We start from the raw sequence: 25550 nt of genomic DNA, 5'->3' as shown, positions 1-25550 counted from the left end.
TAGCCATATTCAGTTTGTTTTTTGTATTTTTTTCATTTTTAATTCTCATTTTCACTATTTTTTATACTTTTTATTCATTTGCGGTTGATATTTTTGTTATTCTTCGTCTGTATACAGTTTTTTTAATGATTTTTTGCTATTTTCCTCTAATTTTCTGTTGATAGGTTAGGTTAGGCCATTTTCGGTTTGTCTTTTTTTTGTATTTTTTTCATTTTTAATTCTCATTTTCACTGTTTTTTATACTTTTTATCCATTTGTGATTGATATTTTTGTTATTCTTCGTCTGTATACAGTTTTTTTAATGATTTTTTGCTATTTTCCACCAGTTTTTTTTGATGGGTTAATTTTAGCCATATTCAGTTTGTTTTTTGTATTTTTTTCATTTTTAATTCTCATTTTCACTATTTTTTATACTTTTTATTCATTTGCGGTTGATATTTTTGTTATTCTTCGTCTGTATACAGTTTTTTTAATGATTTTTTGCTATTTTCCTCTAATTTTCTGTTGATAGGTTAGGTTAGGCCATTTTCGGTTTGTTTTTTTTTGTATTTTTTTCATTTTTAATTCTCATTTTCACTGTTTTTTATACTTTTTATCCATTTGTGATTGATATTTTTGTTATTCTTCGTCTGTATACAGTTTTTTTAATGATTTTTTGCTATTTTCCACCAGTTTTCTTTTGATGGGTTAATTTTAGCCATATTCGGTTTGTTTTTTTGTATTTTTTTCATTTTTAATTCTCATTTTCACTATTTTTTATACTTTTTATTCATTTGTGGTTGATATTTTTGTTATTCTTTATCGGTATAGATTTTTTTAATGATTTTTGCTATTTTTCACCAGTTTTCTTTTTATGGGTTAATTTTAGCCTTCATTTTCACATCGATTCTAGTTATTTTCACACCTAGTTTTCAATTAACAGCCACTTTTACTTTGATTTTAGTTGTTCTTCCTTTTTTTTTTTTTCTCAAATCAGTTTCACTTCTTAGTTAATATTTTTCTAGTTATTAACTCCCATGAATTTTTTTTTGAATTCCAGATATTTTTGACGGTTTTTTAACTTTTTAACTATTTTTTTTTTCTAAAATAATTATTTCCAGTACATGTCAGAAATAATTTTAACTTTTTTATATAATAATAATTATTTAAAGTGATATTTTTAAATTGAATTTAATCTTTCTCCTTTGGTTCTTCTTATTCGTTTAATTATTTTAAAGGTACGTGAAGAAAACCCCCATTTGGTATTAGGAAACGTATCGATAGCAAGAAAAATGGGATTTCCTGAAGTTATACTTCCCGGAGATGTGAGAAACGATCTCTATCTAACGATATTAAGTGGAGAATTCAGTAAAGGCAACAAAAAAAGTGATAAAAACGTAGAGGTCATCGTAAGAGTTTGCAATCAGAAAGGACAACCTATACCGGTAATAATAACCGAAATAATCCGAATATCCAAAAATTAAGGATGTTTATTTTGAATTTTAGGGCGTTATAAGCATCGGCGGCGGCGTTGGTCTTATAGACGAATACAGATCTGTAACATATTATCACGAAGACAAACCCCAATGGCACGAAACGTTCAAAGTAGCTATACCGATAGAAGAATTCAAAACTAGTCATTTGAAATTCCAATTCAAACACCGTTCCACGAACGAAGTGAAAGACAAAAGCGAAAAGCCGTTCGGTATGTGTTATGTTAAATTGATGGAGGACGACGGTACGACGCTGAAAGACGCCAAACACAATCTGATTGTCTATAAAATAGATCATAAAAAATTCGACGAGAAAAGTTTGGAATATTTTTCTTTGCCTTCGAAAATCGAAGATATCAAAGACTGTGGGAAGGAGAGACCGCAAGTGCCCGGTTTGATCATGTCCACCAAAGACTCTTTCAGTATTTCTAATAATATTTGTTCGACAAAATTGACACAAAACGGTGAGTCTTGAATATTTCAATCAAATTTTGTCTCTTCATTTTCTTCCTCCTTGACGCACCCCAAATACTTTCATCCCTATTTCACATTGTTAAATTCTTTATCATCTCTTCGTATTTTGATTGTTACTTTTATTTCTTCTTCCACAATTATCATAATTGTTTCTTATTTACTTCCCTACTGCTGGATGTTATACGTTATACTGTTTCTTTTCAAATTTTACCATATTAGTTGTGTTTAATCGTTTTCCGTATTTAGATTATTTCTTTTTCTACAATTTTGTCTAGTTCTCTATTATTGACTTTCTTACATATGTACCTCAATTGTTTTTCTTTATATTATTGTCTTGTTAAATTCTTTTTCTTTCTTTCGAATAGTCATTTCATTTGTTTTCCTCCAAATTTCTCATTTCACATTCTCTTTCAACTTTTTTTCTCTTTTAAATGTTTATTTTGTTTGTTTTCTCCAATATTTTCTCTTTTCCCGAAGTTCCCTGCAATATTTTTAAAAAAAGATTAAAAAATAATAGTAACACATTAAAATAGATCAAAATTGGAACAAAAACATTTTTTTTTCGTGGGCTAAACATAATAAAAAATTTGTATTTGTTATTTTTGTAGTAAAACTGTTGGGTCTACTGAATTGGGCCACCCACAAAGAAACTCTATTGGAATCTCTACGAGCTTTAGGAAAAGTAGACGGTGAAGAAGTTGTCAAATTCTTACAAGACATCCTCGACGCCTTATTCAATATCCTGATGGATAATCCTGAGACTGATACTTACGATACTCTAGTTTTCGAATGCCTTTTAGAAATCATCAGTTTGGTCAGTAACGATTGGAAATATCAACATTTCGAACCTGTTCTAGATTTGTACATCAAAGAAAGTTTTAGCGCTACTTTGGCTTACAAGTAAGTGCAAAATAATCCTAAATTTATAAAAACACTATTTGTATTTATTTCAACAAAACTATATTTTCTTAATTCCTCCAGGCAAAATGTTACCATTTATAGAAATTTCCGTAGTAGTTCATTTGTACTTATTTCGTTCACTATACCAATTTTTTATTTCAACTTATATAGGGACTGAATTAATGTAAAATTTATATCACTTCGATCCCTCTTGATTGTTCCAACCCTTAGAGAAAAGAATTACCATTTCTGGAAGTTTCCGTAGTAGTTCATTTGTACTTATTTGGTCCAATTCTGGTGTTTACCAATTTTATTTATTTCAATTGATGTAGGGACTTAATTAATGTAACATTTATATAAATTTATAGACTCTAGACCTTTCCAATTGTTCTAAAAGAATCTTTGACCTTTCTGGAAGTTTCTAGAGAAGTTGATTTGACAGATTCGTCCGGTAATATAAACAAAATACATGCCTAGACTGGCATAGACGTTTCCGTAAATAAAAATACTAATTTCAGTAGAAATAACCACATAAAAACGAATTATTTGATCAAATGATCAAATATCCTCTAATTTTGAAAAAAAAAAAATTTCCGAAGTAGTTCATTTGTACTTATTTTGTCCAATTCTGGATTTATCAAATTTTAATTGTTGCAATGTAACATTTCTATCAGTTCCCATAGTAGTTCATTTGTACTTATTTGGTCCACTTCTGGACTATACCAATTTTTTCATTTTGATTAATTTAAGCACTAAATTAATTATGTCAAGTCGATCCCTTTAGATTTTTCCAATCCCTCCAGAAAAGAATTACTATTTCTGGAAGTTCCCATAGTAGTTCATTTGTACTTATTTGGTCCAATTCTGGCCTAAACCAATTTTATTTATTTCAATTGATGTAGGGACCTAATTAATGTAACATTTATATAAATATAAAGACTCTAGACCTTTCCAATTGTTCTAAAAGAATCTTTGACCTTTCTGGAAGTTTCTAGAGAAGTTGATTTGACAGATTCGTCCGGTAATATAAACAAAATACATGCCTAGACTGGCATAGACGTTTCCGTAAATAAAAATACTAATTTCAGTAGAAATAACCACATAAAAACGAATTATTTGATCAAATGATCAAATATCCTCTAATTTTGAAAAAAAAAAAAATTTCCGAAGTAGTTCATTTGTACTTATTTTGTCCAATTCTGGATTTATCAAATTTTAATTGTTGCAATGTAACATTTCTATCAGTTCCCATAGTAGTTCATTTGTACTTATTTGGTCCACTTCTGGACTATACCAATTTTTTCATTTTGATTAATTTAAGCACTAAATTAATTATGTCAAGTCGATCCCTTTAGATTTTTCCAATCCCTCCAGAAAAGAATTACTATTTCTGGAAGTTCCCATAGTAGTTCATTTGTACTTATTTGGTCCAATTCTGGCCTAAACCAATTTTATTTATTTCAATTGATGTAGGGACCTAATTAATGTAACATTTATATAAATATAAAGACTCTAGACCTTTCCAATTGTTCTAAAAGAATCTTTGACCTTTCTGGAAGTTTCTAGAGAAGTTGATTTGACAGATTCGTCCGGTAATATAAACAAAATACATGCCTAGACTGGCATAGACGTTTCCGTAAATAAAAATACTAATTTCAGTAGAAATAACCACATAAAAACGAATTATTTGATCAAATGATCAAATATCCTCTAATTTTGAAAAAAAAAAATTTCTGAAGTAGTTCATAGTACCATTGTGGGTGGCTTCTTCCGAAGTAGTTCATTTGTACTTATTTTGTCCAATTCTGGATTTATCAAATTTTAATTGTTGCAATGTAACATTTCTATCAGTTCCCATAGTAGTTCATTTGTACTTATTTGGTCCACTTCTGGACTATACCAATTTTTTCATTTTGATTAATTTAAGCACTAAATTAATTATGTCAAGTCGATCCCTTTAGATTTTTCCAATCCCTCCAGAAAAGAATTACTATTTCTGGAAGTTCCCATAGTAGTTCATTTGTACTTATTTGGTCCAATTCTGGCCTAAACCAATTTTATTTATTTCAATTGATGTAGGGACCTAATTAATGTAACATTTATATAAATTTATAGACTCTAGACCTTTCCAATTGTTCTAAAAGAATCTTTGACCTTTCTGGAAGTTTCTAGAGAAGTTGATTTGACAGATTCGTCCGGTAATATAAACAAAATACATGCCTAGACTGGCATAGACGTTTCCGTAAATAAAAATACTAATTTCAGTAGAAATAACCACATAAAAACGAATTATTTGATCAAATGATCAAATATCCTCTAATTTTGAAAAAAAAAAAATTTCTGAAGTAGTTCATAGTACCATTGTGGGTGGCTTCTTCCGAAGTAGTTCATTTGTACTTATTTTGTCCAATTCTGGATTTATCAAATTTTAATTGTTGCAATGTAACATTTCTATCAGTTCCCATAGTAGTTCATTTGTACTTATTTGGTCCACTTCTGGACTATACCAATTTTTTCATTTTGATTAATTTAAGCACTAAATTAATTATGTCAAGTCGATCCCTTTAGATTTTTCCAATCCCTCCAGAAAAGAATTACTATTTCTGGAAGTTCCCATAGTAGTTCATTTGTACTTATTTGGTCCAATTCTGGCCTAAACCAATTTTATTTATTTCAATTGATGTAGGGACCTAATTAATGTAACATTTATATAAATTTATAGACTCTAGACCTTTCCAATTGTTCTAAAAGAATCTTTGACCTTTCTGGAAGTTTCCCTAGTAGTTCATTTGTACTTATTTGGTCCAATTCTGGTGTTTACCAATTTTATTTATTTCAATTGATGTAGGGACCTAATTAATGTAACATTTATATAAATTTATAGACTCTAGACCTTTCCAATTGTTCTAAAAGAATCTTTGACCTTTCTGGAAGTTTCTAGAGAAGTTGATTTGACAGATTCGTCCGGTAATATAAACAAAATACATGCCTAGACTGGCATAGACATTTCCGTAAATAAAAATACTAATTTCAGTAGAAATAACCACATAAAAACGAATTATTTGATCAAATGATCAAATATCCTCTAATTTTGAAAAAAAAAAATTTCCGAAGTAGTTCATTTGTACTTATTTTGTCCAATTCTGGATTTATCAAATTTTAATTGTTGCAATGTAACATTTCTATCAGTTCCCATAGTAGTTCATTTGTACTTATTTGGTCCACTTCTGGACTATACCAATTTTTTCATTTTGATTAATTTAAGCACTAAATTAATTATGTCAAGTCGATCCCTTTAGATTTTTCCAATCCCTCCAGAAAAGAATTACTATTTCTGGAAGTTTCCATAGTAGTTCATTTGTACTTATTTGGTCCAATTCTGGCCTAAACCAATTTTATTTATTTCAATTGATGTAGGGACCTAATTAATGTAACATTTATATAAATATAAAGACTCTAGACCTTTCCAATTGTTCTAAAAGAATTATGTAAGTTTTTCTTTAAAATTACTATATATATTACATATTCTACCATTGACGTTAAAAATACTATACATTTGACCTAATTTTACTATTAGAAGCCATCTTTTCGTTTTACAATCAGAATTATTTGATTCGATATACCTTCGAATACATATAATCCTTGCATTTGCATTAAAAATACAGTACATTTGAACTACTTCACGAATTCCCTTTGTAATGAAAACAAATTGAACTTTCTGGGATGTTTTTCATGTCGATAATATTAAAACCGTTGTTTTTATTATTCTAGAAAACTAATATCAGTATTAAAGACTATAGTGAGCAGAGCCAGTGACGCTACGACTAGTTCCAAAGACCTAATATTCAGAACGATGAAGTGCCTACAATATTTCATGAAATTCATCGCCAGAAGTAGAATCCTTTATAAAGAAATTTACCCGGAATACGATCCGGAGGACGATTTCGACGAAAGTATGCGAGACCTTCTGCAAAACATCGTATACATGATGTCCTCTAGTATAGAAAGTTTAATAAGAGAACAAGGAGCTTGCCTCAAGTATCTACCGAGCAGCATACCGGATATGTTATTGGTATTCGATTCCAAAGAATTAAGGTAAATCGCTATAATCGATTCCGGGACATATACACAGTGTTTTTTTTTAAATTTTTAGCACGATCTTATTCGATATGTTGAATAATATGCCGTTGGGACGTCTGACTAAACAAAAAATGATGACGATCAACGAAATTATTCACAGTAAATTATTTTTATATCCTCAATGTCGCAAAATATTGTTGCCCATTATAACCGATCAAGTGAAAACTTTATTTACCACCAAAGAAGAGGTAAGTAACGTTAGCTGTATAAATCCGCTTTTACCGCTTCTTTTTTTCGTTGTGGTATCGAAAATTTTCATCAATTATTCAATTCCATACCCGTTTCCGGTCAAATTTGAAAATAAACCAACTTATTTTTTGCTAATTATTAAGAAAACTGTGAATTTTGTTCGACAAATTAATTTGTACACTTAGTATACTAACACAAATTTCACTGTCTAGTCTTTCAAGTCTTACTTGGGGTCATACCCGACTCGAAGGACCAGATGGTGTATAGTACACAGGAGGTCTGGTCCTTCTAGTCGATTATAAATCTATTGAAGACTTGAAAAACCGGATAATTTATGTACTATACACTATTTGGTCTTTGAAGCGAAGGAAAGGCTCGAAAGACGGGGTATTGTAGTATTTGGTCCTTGGAACAGGTTATGAATTTAAGGAAAGCTTGAAACACCAGATAATTAATGTATTTTTTACACTTTTTGGTCCTTCGAGCCGGATATAAACCTAGGAATGGCTTGAAAAACCGGATAGTTACTGTATTTTGTCCTTGAAGCCGGATATAAAACTATGGAAGGATTGAAAAACCAGGTTGTTAGTGTAATATATTGTTTTATAATCCAATTCGAACGATCAAATAGTGTAAAGTGTTTTTCTATATGTTTAAATCCGGCTCGAAGGACCAGACAGTGTATGCTACCCCAATTTCTGGTCTTATGAGCCTGTCGTGGGTCTCTGGCTCATATTTAGCTAAAGGACTGTGTATTAGTAAGTTGTAGTGTATTGAGGACGATAAATTACAAAAGTAAAATGGTGAAGATTATTTATAAATTTCTAAAATTACATTTGTATATATTGATATGATAATTATTGAAAATTTTCGATACTTTCATACGAAATTATATTATGTTTCACATTAAATTGTAAAAAATAAATTTGTTGTATGGATTTATATATTTTTGTATATATGTACGTATACATTTCATCGTAATATGTTCATATAGGTTTGTACATACACTTTTCATTGATGTCTTGAGTAATTCGTTCTCAATTTTTCAAAATATTTTCAAAATCTGTAAAAACTGTTTTTCTACAACCGGTTTTTGATAATTGCCGAATACTTCGGTCCCATAAGGACCGTATCGAATGGTTGTTTCTTCTAAATCTCCATGTGGTATCTTTTAAAACCATTTGTTTACCAGAAATCATTGGAAAAATTTGGAAAATGTCTTGTATCATCACAAATAACAATTAAAATAAGGAAAATGGCAATGGCAACTTGTTTACTAGACTGTAGATTCACCTATAGATGTATTTTAATAATTTTTTTTGAGCTCCTCGTATATTTTAACAACCATTATTTCCTAATCATCTTTAATAAATTGGAATTCAATATTAAGGGATATTTTATTCTCAAAATATTCCAGGTTTTAATTAAAAAAAAAAATTATTTTGAAAATAGAAAATTGAGAGCGATTACGAAACTCTTCTGCACCAGAGACACCTTGGCCGCCGAATGTTTCAAGCAAATAAACAATTTTAGGTACTATTTTTTTTTCTCTTTCTCAATTGCATCTTTCTTTTTTTTTTGTTTTTCAAAAACTTTTAGAGAAAAAATATCTGTAGACGGAATGTGCTTGAGATCTCTTGATAAGCATGTAATAAAGGCACTACGGAATGTATACCCATTAAAATTTATGGTATACGTCCTTTTTTTAGCATTACACGAAAACTTTTGTTAATTATTTCATATAATCCTATCGACTTCGCCACTTTTAAAATGTAATTCGATATAATAGAAAATACAATACAAACATTAAAATTTTTTCATCTAAATTCAACTAACTAACCAATTCTAAGGCAGAAATTCTTTGAATTGTTATTATTGTTACCAGATTTAGACCCCGTTGAGTTGTATACATATTATAAAACGAAGTATTCTGATGCTACTGTCTGTATTTTTTTTTCTTGAAAGTGGCGCAGTCAATAGTACCACTATTAGATTTGTTATGGTTTTGTTTGAGTTATATTGTAATTTGCATGTTTAGGTAGAAATTTATTGATTATTTTTTTATTATTATTATAAATGATGATAGAAAAAAATCATAGAGCGATTTTTTATAACAAAAAAGTATATAACGAAAGCTTGTATTGTAATTTTTTTTTCAATTTTTAAAAAAAGTTGATTAGAAATTAGATTGGAAAGTTTCAAATACAGTATGTTCAAAAATGAAGTTTCAGTTATATTCGTTATTAATACAGGGTGGTGGATTCTTTGGAATAAAAAAATTACGATATCAATTGTTACCTTACTTTTTCAGCATACTGTATAATTTCTCTTAATTGGTTTGGATATTTTCAGTAGAATATTTTTATTAAAAAAAATCGACAGAAAATATGTATTTAAAAAATTTTTTTTATTATTTAGGGGTTGTTGCCTCTAATAGGTCGAAATTAATTAATTAATCGGTATAAAAGTGTGCTCTTCTTCTTTTTTAGCCGTTTCCACTGCTTAAAACTTCTAATTCCTCATCATAAACGAAACGATTTCTAGTTTCGTTAATTTTCTTGTAATCGAAACGTAATTTCTGTTCATTTGGATTCCAAAAATATTTACATTCTTTGTTTTCGACTTCATTGTCTTTATTTTGGCATTTGATGATGTTTTGACATTGACTTGTCTTGTAATGACTCGTATATTAACTGTTGAGTTCATTTAATGAGTATAAAAAACGTTGTATGTAATATTTTCTTTAAAAATACTATATATTTTACATATTCTACCATTGACGTTAAAAATACTATACATTTGACATAATTTTACTATTAGAAGCCATCTTTTCGCTTACAATCAAAATTATTTGATTCGATATACATTCGAATACATATAACCGTTCTATTGGTCTTAAAAATACAGTAAATTTGAACTACTTTTACTTTTCATTGCCATATTTTGGTTTACAAACAAAATTCTTTGATAATTTTGTAAGATATACCTTCGAATACATATAATCCTTGCATTTGCATTAAAAATACAGTACATTTGAACTACTTTTACTCTTCATTACCTTATTTTGGTTTACGAACAAAATTCTTTGATAATTTTGTAAGATACACCTTCGAATACATATAATCCTTGCATTTGCATTAAAAATACAGTACATTTGAACTACTTTTACTCTTCATTACCATATTTTGGTTTACAAACAAAATTCTTTGATAATTTTGTACGATATACCTTCGAATACATATAATCCTTGCATTTGCATTAAAAATACAGTACACTTGAACTACTTTCACTGTTAAATGCCATCTTTTGGTTTACATTCAGAATTATCTGATAATTATACACATGCATATAATCCTTTTCAAGGTTTTAAAAATACTGTACATTTAATCTAATTTTACTGTTAGAAGCCATATTTTGGTTAGCGAAACAAATTTTTTAATAATTTGATACCTTGGAATACATATAATCCTTTCATTGGCTTTAAAAATAATATAAATTTTATTAATAAATGCCTTTACAAAAAGTAGTTTACAAAAATAATTCTTTAATTTAACGTCTAATTCTCCAAACCTACCTGAGTTTATAATTAAATTCCACCCTTTATAGAAACTATAATATTTTACTAGGAAATATATTTTAAGCATACATCTTTTCTGTCGACCCCATTATCTCTTATCTATTTTGTTCTAACCCCCTTATCGATTTTATTTTTACATTTCTATTAGCAGTCGATTTGTTTTATGTTATATTTGAGCGTGTAATATTTAGTGTAGTGGTGAAATCGGTGTATTATAGGGTGTAACGAGACAAGACGGAAGAAGGCAAAACAGATCGGTAGCCAAGGTGGCTCAACTGCTTGGTACAACGGAACATTGTGTCAATCAGCATGTCGGATATCCAGAAGAGGTGAACTTAACATTTTAGAAAATAGTTACTCATTTTACTTATTTATTTTAAATAACTTACGTCGATTTAATCGCACTTCATTGTGGCTAATTTTCCCTATTCTATCCACTTCTGGTCTTATTACTACAAAATCTCATCGAAATTGGATACGTTCATTTATAAACATAACCTCACTTTACTATTTTCTCGTTCCTAATATCTATTAGGTTTTGTAGTAAAATTTATTTATGTCGTTATATACGAAGGTGATTTTATTATTTTTTCTTTATATAATTTGAAAAAAAAAATTGTATTTTTCACAAATTTTACACTTTGTTTCACTTGACGCGTTAGCTCGTCAATAAACAACAGGACCGTACTGGCTTATGTATTTGATATTAAAAATAACTTGATATAATATAGAAATCGAAAATGAAATTATCTTCGTATGATTAATACATTCAAGCACATTTTTTCTATTAAAACTTTTGAACTTTTGAAGAAAAAAAAATCATTCTATTCATTTATGTGTTGTAAATTTTTCACTTTCATATTTGTGTGATAGATTTTTGACTATTTTATTTTCGAAATATATTTTGCAATATCGATTATTTAGGTCGAATGGTGTATAAAGAACATGAGTGATATAATGGAATTGTTATTTAGAAAGGACGTAGGTTCGACCTTTTCTGATATATCAGAAATTATCCAATCCGCACTTAGGACAGTCATACAGAGTCATATAAAAATGGAAAAAGATAATCCGCATGCGGTGAGTAACAAAAAAAAAAAATAATTGTACAACGCATTTTATAACATACAGGGGATGTAGGAAAAATTGATTTATATGTTTCCGAAACAACATTCCGAACAACCTATGTTATGTTTCCTAAACAATATTTCGAATAAATACCTTGTATAATTTAATAATTTTCTAAATGTTTTTAGAGTAATTTGGTAGCCGTGATGTTGGATATATTCAGACAAATGACCAACGAACATTACAACAATTATATAAATAGTTTTTCGACGAATTTCGACGTTTTGGATTTTCTCATGGAAATATTGGTAGTTTTCAAGGAATTAGTTAGCAATTCGGTTTTCCCGAAAGATTGGTGCGACATGTTGATGTTACAAAATAGTATCGTACTAAAATCTTTGAGATTCTTTTCTCATACTATACGAGATTGTTTTTTTCAAAAATTCGAACACGACGCCTGGAATAATTTTTTCCATTGCGCCATAGCTTTCATGACGCAAAGGGCGTTGCAATTGGAAACGTTTTCGTTCAATAAAAAAATTAGGATATTGGATCTTTTTAAGGACATGAGAACCGAAATGGGATTCGAAATCAAATCGATGTGGTTCAATTTGGGTAAGTCGTTTTTTATATCAGTTAAATTGAATTAAATTTTGTATATATTTCGGTTATTGGTGCTAAATATGGCGTATATGGTGGCTACTGGCATGAATCTGCTAGCTATCGGTGCTAAATCTGGTTCATAGGGTGGTTCCATTCGTTTTCGAGAAATTATTTGAATTTCTTTCATGTCCCTTCAATAATTAATCATTTGGTTTCAAATCAAGAGTAAAAGGTGGCCACTGGTGCTAAATATGGCGTATATGGTTCCAAATCTGGTGACTTCGGGGGCCAAATCTTGTGGTGGCTACTGGTGTATTTGGCGTTTAAAACTTATTTCTTAAACAATATTTAGATTTGTTTTTTATCCCTTCAACAAGTAATCATTTGGTTCTAAATCAGGCGTATATAGTGGCTATTCGTCCCAAATCTTGTGAACTTGGTGGCTACTGGTGCTAAATCTGATACATTTGGTGCTTACAACTTATATGTTGGTGCTAAATTTGGTGTATATGGTGGCTGTTAATACTAAATTTGGCGTTTATGGTAACTACTGGTGTCAAATCTGGTGTATACGGTTTTTTGTCTAGGACATCATCCTGAATTGTATTATATTCCGTCAATAATCAATAACTCAGTTCCAAATCTTGTATATACGGTGGCAATGGTGGTTATCGATCCCAAATCGGGTCTATTTGGTGGTTTTTGGTGCTAAATCTGGCTGATGGTGCTAAATCTGGCGTATACGGTGGCTGATGGTGCTAAATCTGGCGTATATGGTGGTTATTTGTTCCAAATTTGGTATAAGCGGTAGTTTTTTGATGTGAAATTGGTGTATATGGTGGTAATTGGTGCTAAATCTGGCGTATATGGTGGTTATTTGTTCCAAATTTGGTATAAGCGGTAGTTTTTTGATGTGAAATTGGTGTATATGGTGGTAATTGGTGTTAAATCTGGCGTATACGGTGGCTGATGGTGCTAAATCCTGGCGTATACGGTGGTTACTTGTACGGAATTTGGTGTGTTTATACGGCGGTAGTGTATTTAAAGGGTATCTAAGGACGATTTATTCTGTCGCAGGTCAAAATAAAGTTCAGTTCGTACCGTCTCTGGTCGGTTTGATATTGGAAATGACGCTGATACCGGAACCGGATCTTCGAAAGGCGACCATACAGATATTCTTCGATATGATGCAATGCGAATTTTATTCGTCGAAATACGAAACGGAAAGTTACGGCGACACGAAACGAGATTCGTCGCACATAAAAGGAAATTTTTCCGATTTCGAAAACGAGATGATCGTAAAATTGGACGCCCTATTCGAAGGCGGTAAAGGCGATCACGAATACAAAAATATGTTTCACGATATTATGATCGATTTGTGTTCGAAACATACGTCGATGAACGAGGAGGGCGTTAAATTCGTCAAAATCGTATCGAGATTGATGGAAAGTCTATTGGAATACAGGACGATCATCACCGACGATAATAAGGAGAATACCATGAGCTGTACCGTCAATTTATTGGTAAGACAACCTTTATTATCGTTTATTTCCTATATTTAGAACTTGATTGTCGTATTATCTTCGATATTTAATGAGTTTAGGACGTTTTTGTTATTGAAATACTTGTACGTCGTATATATACGATTTTGTTCATTTTTTTTTTTTTTGGATTTAAGAAAGTTTCAAATCCCCCCGTACTTTTATAGTGACATAGGACTCGTAATAATCGATGTTTTAGGACTTTTTTAACGAGTCATCCATTTATTTGTTTATTTATGGGACAACGCGTATAATAAAATATTATTCGGCGTCGTTAATTTTTCATTTATCCATTTGCGAGACATCCCGTATGATCGAATAATCAAAAATTAACTTTGTCGTATCGATTTTTTCGTAAATTAATTCGCGGGACAATCCGTACAATTATATTCGTTGAAATATATACTTTCTGATTTACGGGACATTCTGTATAACCGAAATTGTCTTTGACGTTTATTAACGTGACAAACTGTATAATAATGTTCATAATAATATTTATTAACCGGAATAATAGTTGCGGGACATCCTGTATAATCGGATGCTTTAATATTGGCAACGGGACAACCTGTATAATTATATTTGGAGTTTTGAATAATTTCTCATTTTTTGAGACATCCTGTAAAAGAAAATTTGGACTTTTGATTTTACGGGACGTCCCGTATAGTCGAATACTCGAAAATTAACTTTGTCGTATCGATTTTTTTCGTAAATTAATTCGCGGGACAATCCGTACAATTATATTCGTTGAAATATATACTTTCTTATTTACGGGACATTCTGTATAACCGAAATTGTCTTTGACGTTTATTAACGTGACAAACTGTATAATAATGTTAATAATAATATTTATTAACCGGAATAATAGTTGCGGGACATCCTGTATAATCGGATTTTTTAATATTGGCAACGGGACAACCTGTATAATTATATTTGGAGTTTTGAATAATTTCTCATTTTTTGAGACATCCTGTAAAAGAAAATTTGGACTTTTGATTTTACGGGACGTCCCGTATAGTCGAATACTCGAAAATTAACTTTGTCGTATCGATTTTTTCGTAAATTAATTCGCGGGACAATCCGTACAATTATATTCGTTGAAATATATACTTTCTTATTTACGGGACATTCTGTATAACCGAAATTGTCTTTGACGTTTATTAACGTGACAAACTGTATAATAATATTTATTAACCGGAATAATAGTTGCGGGACATCCTGTATAATCGGATGCTTTAATATTGGCAACGGGACAACCTGTATAATTATATTTGGAGTTGATTAATTTCTCATTTTTCGAGACATCCTGTAAAAGAAAATTTGGACTTTTGATTTTACGGGACGTCCCGTATAGTCGAATACTCGAAAATTAACTTTGTCGTATCGATTTTTTCGTAAATTATTTCGCGGGACAATCTGTACAATTATATTCGTTGAAATATATACTTTCTGATTTACGGGACATTCTGTATAACCGAAATTGTCTTTGACGTTTATTAAAGTGACAAACTGGATAATAATGTTCATAATAATATTTATTAACCGGAATAATAGTTGAGGGACATCCTGTATAATCGGATGCTTTAATATTTGTATATTTGTACATTCTGTATAACCGAAATTGTCTTTGACGTTTATTAACGTGACAAACTGTATAATAATGTTTGTAAAATATGAGAAATGCCCAATTTTCGACACGCCCTGTGTAATTGTAGATGGTGTAGACTATTTATTAACCGGAATAATAGTTGCGGGACATCCTGTATAATCGGATGCTTTAAAATTGACAACGGGACAACCTGTATAATTATATTTGGAGTTTTGAATAATTTCTCATTTTTTTGAGACATCCTGTAAAAGAAAATTTGTCTTTGACGTCGTTAATTGTTCGTAAATATTTTCGCAGGACAACCTGTATAACAAAAAATACTAAAATAATTCATGATCTCGATAATTTTGTATTCACGGGACTTTCTGTATAAGAAAATAACCTAAAATTGTCTCTTAAGACAATTTATTCATTGTCCAACCTGTATAATCCAAATAGAGCTTGAATAGGGGACATCCTATATAATCAAAATTGCTAAAATATAATTTTGGCCCGAATAATTTTTGATTCGATTTAATCAAATTAGTAATATTTTCGCTAATGCATTCAGGGGACACACTGTATAATCGAATATGTTTTCAATTTTCATTTATGGTCATTTCTTAAAAATTTTCCTTTTCAATTTTCATTCGAATCTTCTATAATTTCTTCGTCATCTCTTTATTCACGCGAATTTTCCATTTATACATTTACCGGGACATTCTGTATAAACAAGTAGACTGAAAATTGTTCTTGACCTTCTTACTTTTGTATCTCCTCGTATCTAAACCTATCTTTTCATAGAATCGTGGCGTAACTTTGTAAATTTTTTATTTATCCGGGACATCCTATATAAAAAAGTAAATTAAAAACGTTAATTTTGAATCGCCGCGTATAATCGCGTTTTTTAAAATTGTCCTCGTTATTTTTTTGCTAATTTGTCGTCCTTTTCCAGGATTTTTATTCGGAAATAAACAAAAAGGAAATGTACATAAGATATTTGAACAAATTGTTCGATCTCCATTTGGAGTGCGACAATTTCACTGAAGCCGCTTACACGTTGGAATTGCACGCGAAATTGCTGAATTGGTCCGACGAGCCTTTGAGCTCTCTATTGCGAGGCGATAAAATCAAAGCGAAAAAACATCGACAACTCAAAGAGGAGCTCTATTACGGGATAATAGAAAATTACAGCAAAGGAAAGGTAAGAACAAACAAAAAATGTATACCGCGAATTTCAAATATTGTTTTGTTTAGATGTGGGAATGCGCGATAAAGAAATGTCAAGAATTGGCGGAACAATACGAAGAGGAAACGTTCGATTACGACCGCCTGAGCGATCTGCACCGAAGGATGGCCATTTTTTACGACGATATAATGAAAAAGGCGCGCGCCGAACCGGAATATTTCCGAGTCGGTTATTACGGCAAAGGTTTTCCGCAATTTCTCAGAAACAAAGTTTTCGTATACAGGGGAAAAGAATACGAAAGATTGGCCGATTTTAACGCTAGGATATTGAACGAATTCCCCAAAGCGGAACTATTGAACAAATTGACGCAACCGGGCGAAGAAATCGTCGGATCCGACAAGCAATGTATGTGTGTATTCAAACAAACAAAATTTTTCATTTTCATTTTTATCGAATTCTTTTTTCTTTTTGTAGATATTCAAATAAACAAAGTAGATCCGGTGATGGACGAAAAGAAACAAAGATTTTCCGGAAAACCCGTTTCAGATCAAATAGTCAAATTTTACAGGGTGAACAATATACAAAAGTTCACTTTTTCTAGACCCTTTATTAGAAAAGACCCTCTCATCGAAAGTACCAACGAATTCGCACACCTATGGTTAGGTAAATATTTTTTTTATCATTTTCGGGGGGCAATTTTCTCAATTATCAAATGAAAAAACTGCCAGAGAAAAAATTATTAAAAAAAACGACAGATAAAGAAATAAATAACGAAAGAAACTGCAGAAGAAAAAATAGAGAAACTACAGACGAAGGAACAGCAGCAGATACTATCGAAGAAGAAATAAATGACTAGAGAAACTATAGAAGAAGAAATAGAGAAACTACAGATAAAGAAATTACTAGAAAGACAGCAGATAAAGAAATAACTAAAGAAACTGCAGAAGAAAAAATAACTAGAGAAACTACGGATGATGAAAAAGCTGCAGATAACATCGAAGAAGAAATAAATGACTAGAGAAACTGTAGAAGAAGAAATAGAGAAACTACAGATAAAGAAATTACTAGAAAGACAGCAGATAAAGAAATAACTAAAGAAACTGCAGAAGAAGAAATAACTAGAGAAACTACGGATGATGAAAAAGCTGCAGATAACATCGAAGAAGAAATAAATGACTAGAGAGACTATAGAAGAAGAAATAGAGAAACAACAGATAAAGAAATTACTGGAAAGACAGCAGATAAAGAAATAACTAAAGAAACTGCAGAAGAAGAAATAACTAGAGAAACTACGGATGATGAAAAAGCTGCAGATAACATCGAAGAAGAAATAAATGACTAGAGAAACTATAGAAGATGAAATAGAGAAACTACAGATAAAGAAATTACTGGAAAAACAGCAGTTGAAGAAATAACTAAAGAAACTGCAGAAGAAGAAATAACTAGAGAAACTACGGATGATGAAAAAGCTGCAGATAACATCGAAGAAGAAATAAATGACTAGAGAAACTATAGAAGATGAAATAGAGAAACTACAGATAAAGAAATTACTAGAAAGACAGCAGATAAAGAAATAACTAAAGAAACTGCAGAAGAAGAAATAACTAGAGAAACTACGGATGATGAAAAAGCTGCAGATAACATCGAAGAAGAAATAAATGACTAGAGAAACTATAGAAGAGGAAATAGAGAAACTACAAATAAAGAAATTACTGGAAAGACAGCAGTTGAAGAAATAACTAAAGAAACTGCAGAAGAAGAAATAACTAGAGAAACTACGGATGATGAAAAAGCTGCAGATAACATCGAAGAAGAAATGAATGACTTGGGGAACTACAGTAGAAAAAATAACTAGAGAAATTGAGAGAATAAAAAAATAACAAGAAAAACTGTAGAAGAGAATCCGCAAATGGAAGAATAAGTATAGAAATTACAGAGCAGCAGAAACTATCGAAGAAGAAATAACTAGAGATACTGTAGACAAAGAAACAACAATAGAAAACGCAGAATAAAAAAATAACTAAACAAACTATAGAAAAAGAAATCGCAAGGAAAACTACAGAAGAAGAAACAACTGCAGTAATTGAAGAAAAAGAAATATAGGATAAGAAATAATTAGAGAAATTATACAGATGAAGAAAGAGCAAAAGATAATATCGAAGAAGAAATAAATGATTATGGAAATTATAGTAGAAGAAATAACTAGAGAAACTATAGAAGAATTAATATAGAAACTACTGATAAAGAAATTACTAGAAAGACTGCAGATAAAGAAAAAGCTGCAGAAATTACAAAAGAAGAAATGACTAGAGAAACTATCGAAGAAGAAGTGACAGTAGAAATTACCAAAGATATAAGTAGAGAAATTGTAGGAGAAGAAATAACTACAAAAACTGCCTATGAAGAAATAAATAACAAGAGAAACTGTTGAAGAAAGGATAGAAAAATTGCAGAAGAAAATAAAATAACTGTGGGAGAAGCGCTATACGAAAAATAGAAATGGTAGAACCAGGACAAGACGAGATGCGTCTGCTGGCTGGGAGGATGAAGTGAAGGAATAAAGAAAGATGAAGAATCAAATAAAGCAATGTAACACTATGATAACAAATAAGAAATAACAGAAGAAGAAATATATAAATAACAATTGTGGAATGAGAAGAACCACGATAAGCAGATGAAGGAAAATAGATTTAAAAAAATTCTGTTAAAGAAGATGAATTGAGAAAAGCGATACCAAACAATAATAACAAGAAGAAAAAAAATGGAATTAGAAGAGTACTAGACAAAAATGGGGATACAGATGACAGGTTAAGGGGGGGTGGGGGGGGGTAGGGAAATGACGAAATTATTAATTTAAATAAAATGATATTTACTACAAATTAAAATTTAAATTTTCTTTATTAGAAAGAACGGAATTGACGACTACGTATCCATTGCCCGGTATATTGAGATGGTTTCCCGTCGAACACACTCAAGTACACGAAATATCGCCGTTAAGAAACGCCATAGAAACTATGGAAAAAACCAACAAGACGTTGACGAATTACGTTGTAGTATCGAACAAAGATAAATCCATGCAGATCAACACGTTAAGTTTAACGTTAAACGGTAAATAAAAAAATTTAAGCGTTATCCTATCGACCGCGCCACTTATTTTTTTCGTTTAGGTATATTGGATGCCGCCGTTATGGGAGGCATAAAAAATTACGAGGAAGTATTTTTTACTGGCGATTACGAAACGCACCACGCCGAAGATAAGATCCTGATCGAAAAGCTGAAGGATCTTATAGCCGATCAGATACCGCTGTTGGATTTATGCGTGCAAATTCACAAACAAAAAGTACCTGATAATTTGCGACCGTTACAGAAACGTCTCGAAGAATGTTTCGCTACGTTGAAGGAGGACGTCGAAGGAAAATACGGTAAAAGGGTAAGGAAAATTTAAAATTTAGACTTCTTCACCTTATTTTCACCTCTCTTGGCCAACATTATGTCAGTTTCGTGCCCTATTTCACCTCTGTTGACAAATATCTCTTTAGTTTTAGGCTTCTTCACCTATGTCAACCAACATTAGTCCACTTTTACATTTTTCCAGGATTCTTCACCACATTTCACCTCCGTTGACCAACATTGTGTCAGTTTATGTAATATTTAGGTGTTATTTAACATCTATCGACCGAAATATTTTCAGTTCTTTGAAATTTCAGTCTTCTTCACCTAATTCCACCTCTGTTCACCAACATATTTTAAATTTTATGTACTTTCATACTTCTTCACCTCATTTCACTTCTGTTAGCCAACGTTATGTCAATTTTGTAGTAATTTCTGGACTTATTTCACCTCTGTCGACGAAAACATTTTCGTTTTTATGAAATTTTAGGCTTCTACATCTTATTTCACTTCTGTTTACCAACATTTTTTCGGTTTAAAGTAATTTCAGGCTTTTTCACTTCATTTCACCTCTTCCGACCAATAATATTTCATTTTTACAATATCCGGCTTCGTTCACCTTATTTCAGATCAGCTATTCAAAATCATTCTAGACTTTATTATCTCTGTTGGCCAATGTCATCTCAGTTTCATATAATTTTAAGCTTTTTACACTTCATTTCACCTCTTCTAACCAATAATTTCACTTCACATGATTCTAAACTTCTTCAGATCAATTGCCCAAAATAATTTCATACTCTTTCACCTCTGTTGAATATTGTAATTTCAGTTTCACGTAATTTCGGGCTTTTTCACTTTATTTCACCTTTTCCGATTAATATTGTTTTAATTTTATATGATTCCAGGTTTCTCCACCTCATTTCAGATCAGCCGGTCAACATCATATCTTGCTACTTCACCTTTTTTCACTCTATGTCGATCAATATTATTCCAGTTTTATATATTCAAGAGTTTTCACTTTGTTTCACCTTTGTCAGCCATTATAATTTCGGTTATATGTAATTGCATACTTCTCCACCTCATTTCAGATCAGCCGGTCAACATCATGTCATTCTTTTTCACTTTACTTCATCTCTGTTGGACAATGTCATTTTAGTCTTGTGTCGTTCCAGGCTTCTCACTCCATTTCACCTTGTTTCACTTTTTACAAGGCAGACCCAGACTTCTTCGACCTCATCTGGTCAACATCATTTGAATAACTAGTGATGTTTGTTCAGAGTGAGTCTTCTTCTTTACGGAAAAGGTCGTTTTTGAACGACAATTTTGGTTTAATCACAAACTTGATATTCTCTTCTTTTTTTTTTAGGACTGTGATATAAAATTAGAAAACGAAGTACAAATGAGACGTCACTATAGCATAACTAGTGACACCAGGTTATCGGATATTACCATAACCTCCGAGTAAGTTTATATACGAGGTTTTTCAATTGTTGCACGTCAATAAAATTGTGTGTGTGTGTATAACATGGAATACTCATCGACATATCACACGATACCGTATCAGGTATATAAGGTGGATGTTATAGTTTTTGTGCAAAAATCCATCGATATTTAAATTACAATTTAAAGAAAGTATTCTGTGGGTGTATTTCGAAATAACGTGTGTACAGTACGTGTTCGCTTTCAATGTGCTTGGTTTTTATTTTGTTATTATTTTTTTTTTTTTATTATTATTATTATTATTTTCATAATTTTTGTACGTAGTAACGTTGGCAGTCGCAGTCGTGTTTCCAGTTTGACTAGAAGCCAAGTGGCGTCGTTGAGAAATTTTACTGCAAATTTTAATTTCGCTACCGCATCTCCTATGGTCAATAGGTTCGTATAATGAGCAGTGTCGCTTTTAGATAAAACGAAATACGACCCCAAGGGACGATCAAAAGTAAAACTTTGATATATACATCTTTTTATATGGAGTTATTTCGAGCTCGAGCTCAAGTTAGAAAAATTAACCTCAAAACACACATCTGAATATACTAGATTTATTGTCGCGGGCTCTTTCACTTTTCACCTCTTCTCACCAGCTTTCTTTCTAGTTTTATGTAAATACAGCCTTCTTCGCCTTATTTCACCACTGTTCATCTATATTATGTCAGTTTTATGTAATCACAAATATTATTTCACCTCTGTTGACAAATATCTTTTCGGTTTTAGGATGCTTCACCTCAGTTAACCGACATTGTGTCAGTTTTATGTAATTTTAGGTCTTATTTTACCTTTGCTGGATCAGTTCATTTTAACGGGATGTAATTCTAGACTTTTTCTCAATTCCAGGCTTCTTTTCACTTTTGCCATCCAATATCGTTTTAGTTGCACTTAATTCCAGGCTTCCTCGCTCTGTTTTCACATCTGTTAGTCCATATCAATTCAGTTGTATGTAATTTTTCACCTTGTTTCACCTCTTCTACCTAAAATCATTTTATCGGTATGTCATTCCACTTTTCAGGTTTTATTTCACCTTTTTTGGAAAAAATCTTTTCAGTTTTATGAAATTTTTTGACTTGTTCACCTCTGTTCGACAACGGAATTTCACAGAAATCAACTTTTACAACTTTCTATTCAAAATTTTGACATTTATCTAAATTTTTCGTGCGTCAAATTCTTTTCAGTATCGTTGTTCGTTGCTTCTGTACCCCATTCGATTTTCAGGAACATTTTTGAAAACAATACTAGTACAAGTCCAGAATATTTGACAAGTCATATAGACAAATGACAAGTGACACTGGAAAGAAGAGAAGCCTAACCTATCTAGCCTCATTGCTATATCTCTTGTCTTGTTCTTTTGTACGTTTTTCTAAGTATTTTTTGTTTAATTCATCATTCTTTCCTTCTATATATCGGTTTCGAGGGCTAGTTAAAAGTCGAACAGTCCTAGATTTGGTAAATATACTGGATAAGATTAATTTTGAAAATGTTTTACTTGAAGTTTTACTTTTGACGTTCCTATTTTTCTGCACCGATTAGTTTTGGTTTTTGTATTGTGTAGGATCCGATAGCTGAGGCACTAACCATGATTTTTTTTTGATTTTCAGAAAAAGTCACTATTTGGCGAATAGCAGAAACACGTTTGCTTAAAATAACATAATAACATTAACAAATCTAATTTTATTTATTTATTAACTTTTAAATATTAACAATAATGGTGCGGGATTTGGCTTATTTATGGTAATTATTTTCAAAATACTAACAGTGCATGTTTAAAAAAATACTTATTTTCATCCAAAAACGATTGTAGAGATTATAAAATCATAATTTTGGTAAAACAAACTCAAAAATTTGTAAAACAGATATAAGAAGATAATCAAAATTGTTTTGAAACAGTTTTCGTAGATTTCGAAACGGCTTTTGACTCCATGACATACAAAAAACACTGAAATTGACGTTTAAATTATTCTCGAGTTATCAACTTTAAAAATAACAAAATAATCAACAAAAAAGTATGTGAAATTTAAAGGAAAATAAAAATGAAATGATGAAGGATAGGATTTAAATCAAATAAACAAAATAATATTTAAAACAAATCACTGTAGTAAAAAATAAGAAAAAGAAATAGTCGAGAAAACGATATTAGCACGAATAAACACCAGATAGCTGGTGACTACGAGTCACATCCTCTACAACTCTTATTAACACAAAAAGGATAATCATATGATTTCAACTAGTGGTGGAGCCTTGCTGTCTTTCATTGCAATTCTGAAGATCACAACACCATAAAAAAATTTCGGCTGTCAATAACTTTTTTTTGGTAATTTTTTCGATTTAAGACACTGTTAACTATATTAACTTACTTATAAGCTAAAATGGACTCAAACTTGTCTCGATACATAAGACTATATCTATAAAAACTTGCTTACCTTATTGTTTGATTACATCTCGTAGTTTATTAAATTAAAGAAGTTTAATGCTTTGCTTATGCTAATTGTAATCTTGTACTTCTAGTATTTGAACTTTTTTTTTCTTTGAGCTTAAATTCCATCGGTTTATTCTGTATTATTTTTCAGCAAATCATCTCAACATTACAACAAAAGTTATTCTCCTTCGAAGAGTCTTACAGGAACACCGAGTTTGGGTCATAAAAAATCTAAGGTACCAAAGGAAAAACGAAGATCGAGTAAGACTGATTTGATTAGTCCCCCCGTTGAAAAGTGTACTACTCAATGGTATACATCCGATACAGAGTTAAACAACACTTGTACAAATAAATCGAATACGGTGTTCGAATTAACACAAGAAGTAAGTAAAATTTAATTTCCTATTTTAGGGTTCTAATAATCTAGCTTCATACTTACAAATTTGTTACCCAAAGCATTTTGTCGACGGTGGTAGATAAATAGATCCTTTTTGAGTGTCCTGTTGAGGAGCTAATAAAGATAAATGACTAATAGTTTTTGAACCTACTGGTATCGAAAGTTCAGTTTATTTGCTTTCTTTATAACCAAGAACCTATTTCATCGAGTTTTCTTCAGAATTTTCATATTAGCTTTGAGAAAATGATGTAGGAGCATTTTCTTAAACCTCCTGGTGACTAAGAGTCAATTTTTTGGCTTCCTGTACCTGTTTCATCTAGTTTCCTTCAGGATGATTATGCCAGCTTCAAGAAAAGTTCAATTTCTTTGCTTTCTCTATCACCAAGAACCTAATTCGTCGAGTTTTCCTCAGGATTTCCATGTCAGATTCAAGAAAATTACACAGGAGCTCGCTATCATTTCTCTTGTCATTTTTATGACTACAAATCTTTTGATACCAAGTAAAATGCTTTAGACAAGAGGCTTGATGATAATGAATATTTAGTATCATCCCCAGATAATCAGTTTCACTTCCTATGGTAGTTTTTTAACCATCTGTATACTATTTAATGGTATTTTTTTGGGAAAGTCTAAGTGTTCTATTCCTTTTCGATTTTTTTGTTTATCATCAGTTCTTTCTGTTACTTAATTTCTCAATCTGGGAAGATTTACTTGTTTTGGGTTAACTTTGGGCCCCACTGGGAACTTCACTAATTCTGAGGTACTTGCTTCTAACTAGTCGATGAATAAATTTAGTAGTAGTTTAAATATTGTTCTTTTAATGATTTTGTTTGCTAGTTCTATGGTAGTTTTTGGTAATCAGATTTTAAAACGTTCTTCTTTTTTTATTTATTTTATTTTTACAGTTACACCCTAAAAGACCTCTCCGATCAGAAGTTGAAAAAGAGAAACGGTTAAGTCGACCGTCCAGTGGTCAATATTCTAGACCGAACAGTGTTTCGATTACCATAAGAGGCGCAGGGAGCTCGGGGACTAGTAGTAATAGAGATTCTATAGGTAATTCTATAGATTTTTATATTTCCATCAAAATTATCAAAAAGAAAAATACGAAACCGATT

At 30.9% G+C, this 25550-nt stretch overlaps 1 protein-coding gene across 7 annotated transcripts in view; it reads left to right on the top strand.

The window, feature by feature from the left end:
- The window catches only part of LOC130448138 (dedicator of cytokinesis protein 1), a 29392-nt gene that overhangs the window by 3280 nt on the left and 562 nt on the right, over positions 1 to 25550 (top strand). For 2 of the 7 annotated variants that reach the window (XM_056785361.1, XM_056785366.1), the window contains 18 exons: positions 1218 to 1424; positions 1486 to 1936; positions 2555 to 2846; positions 6618 to 6941; positions 7000 to 7174; positions 10971 to 11081; positions 11677 to 11832; positions 12009 to 12435; positions 13501 to 13946; positions 16505 to 16753; positions 16807 to 17143; positions 17213 to 17401; positions 19643 to 19846; positions 19906 to 20168; positions 21495 to 21589; positions 21893 to 22003; positions 24187 to 24418; positions 25338 to 25488. In XM_056785361.1, coding sequence (XP_056641339.1) covers positions 1218 to 1424; positions 1486 to 1936; positions 2555 to 2846; positions 6618 to 6941; positions 7000 to 7174; positions 10971 to 11081; positions 11677 to 11832; positions 12009 to 12435; positions 13501 to 13946; positions 16505 to 16753; positions 16807 to 17143; positions 17213 to 17401; positions 19643 to 19846; positions 19906 to 20168; positions 21495 to 21589; positions 21893 to 22003; positions 24187 to 24418; positions 25338 to 25488 — 4420 coding nt within the window. Of the gene's footprint in view, positions 1 to 1217; positions 1425 to 1485; positions 1937 to 2554; positions 2847 to 6617; positions 6942 to 6999; positions 7175 to 10970; positions 11082 to 11676; positions 11833 to 12008; positions 12436 to 13500; positions 13947 to 16504; positions 16754 to 16806; positions 17144 to 17212; positions 17402 to 19642; positions 19847 to 19905; positions 20169 to 21494; positions 21590 to 21892; positions 22004 to 23217; positions 23351 to 24186; positions 24419 to 25337; positions 25489 to 25550 lie in introns of those variants that run through there. The other 5 variants (XR_008910304.1, XR_008910305.1, XM_056785363.1 and 2 more) reach the window with 5 other exon arrangements.

The sequence above is a fragment of the Diorhabda sublineata genome, chromosome 8 (assembly GCF_026230105.1).
Source record: "Diorhabda sublineata isolate icDioSubl1.1 chromosome 8, icDioSubl1.1, whole genome shotgun sequence".
In the NCBI taxonomy this organism is placed as follows: Eukaryota; Metazoa; Arthropoda; class Insecta; order Coleoptera; family Chrysomelidae; genus Diorhabda; species Diorhabda sublineata.
The sequence above is the reverse complement of the archived record's forward strand: the minus strand, read 5'-3'. Positions and strand labels throughout refer to the sequence as shown.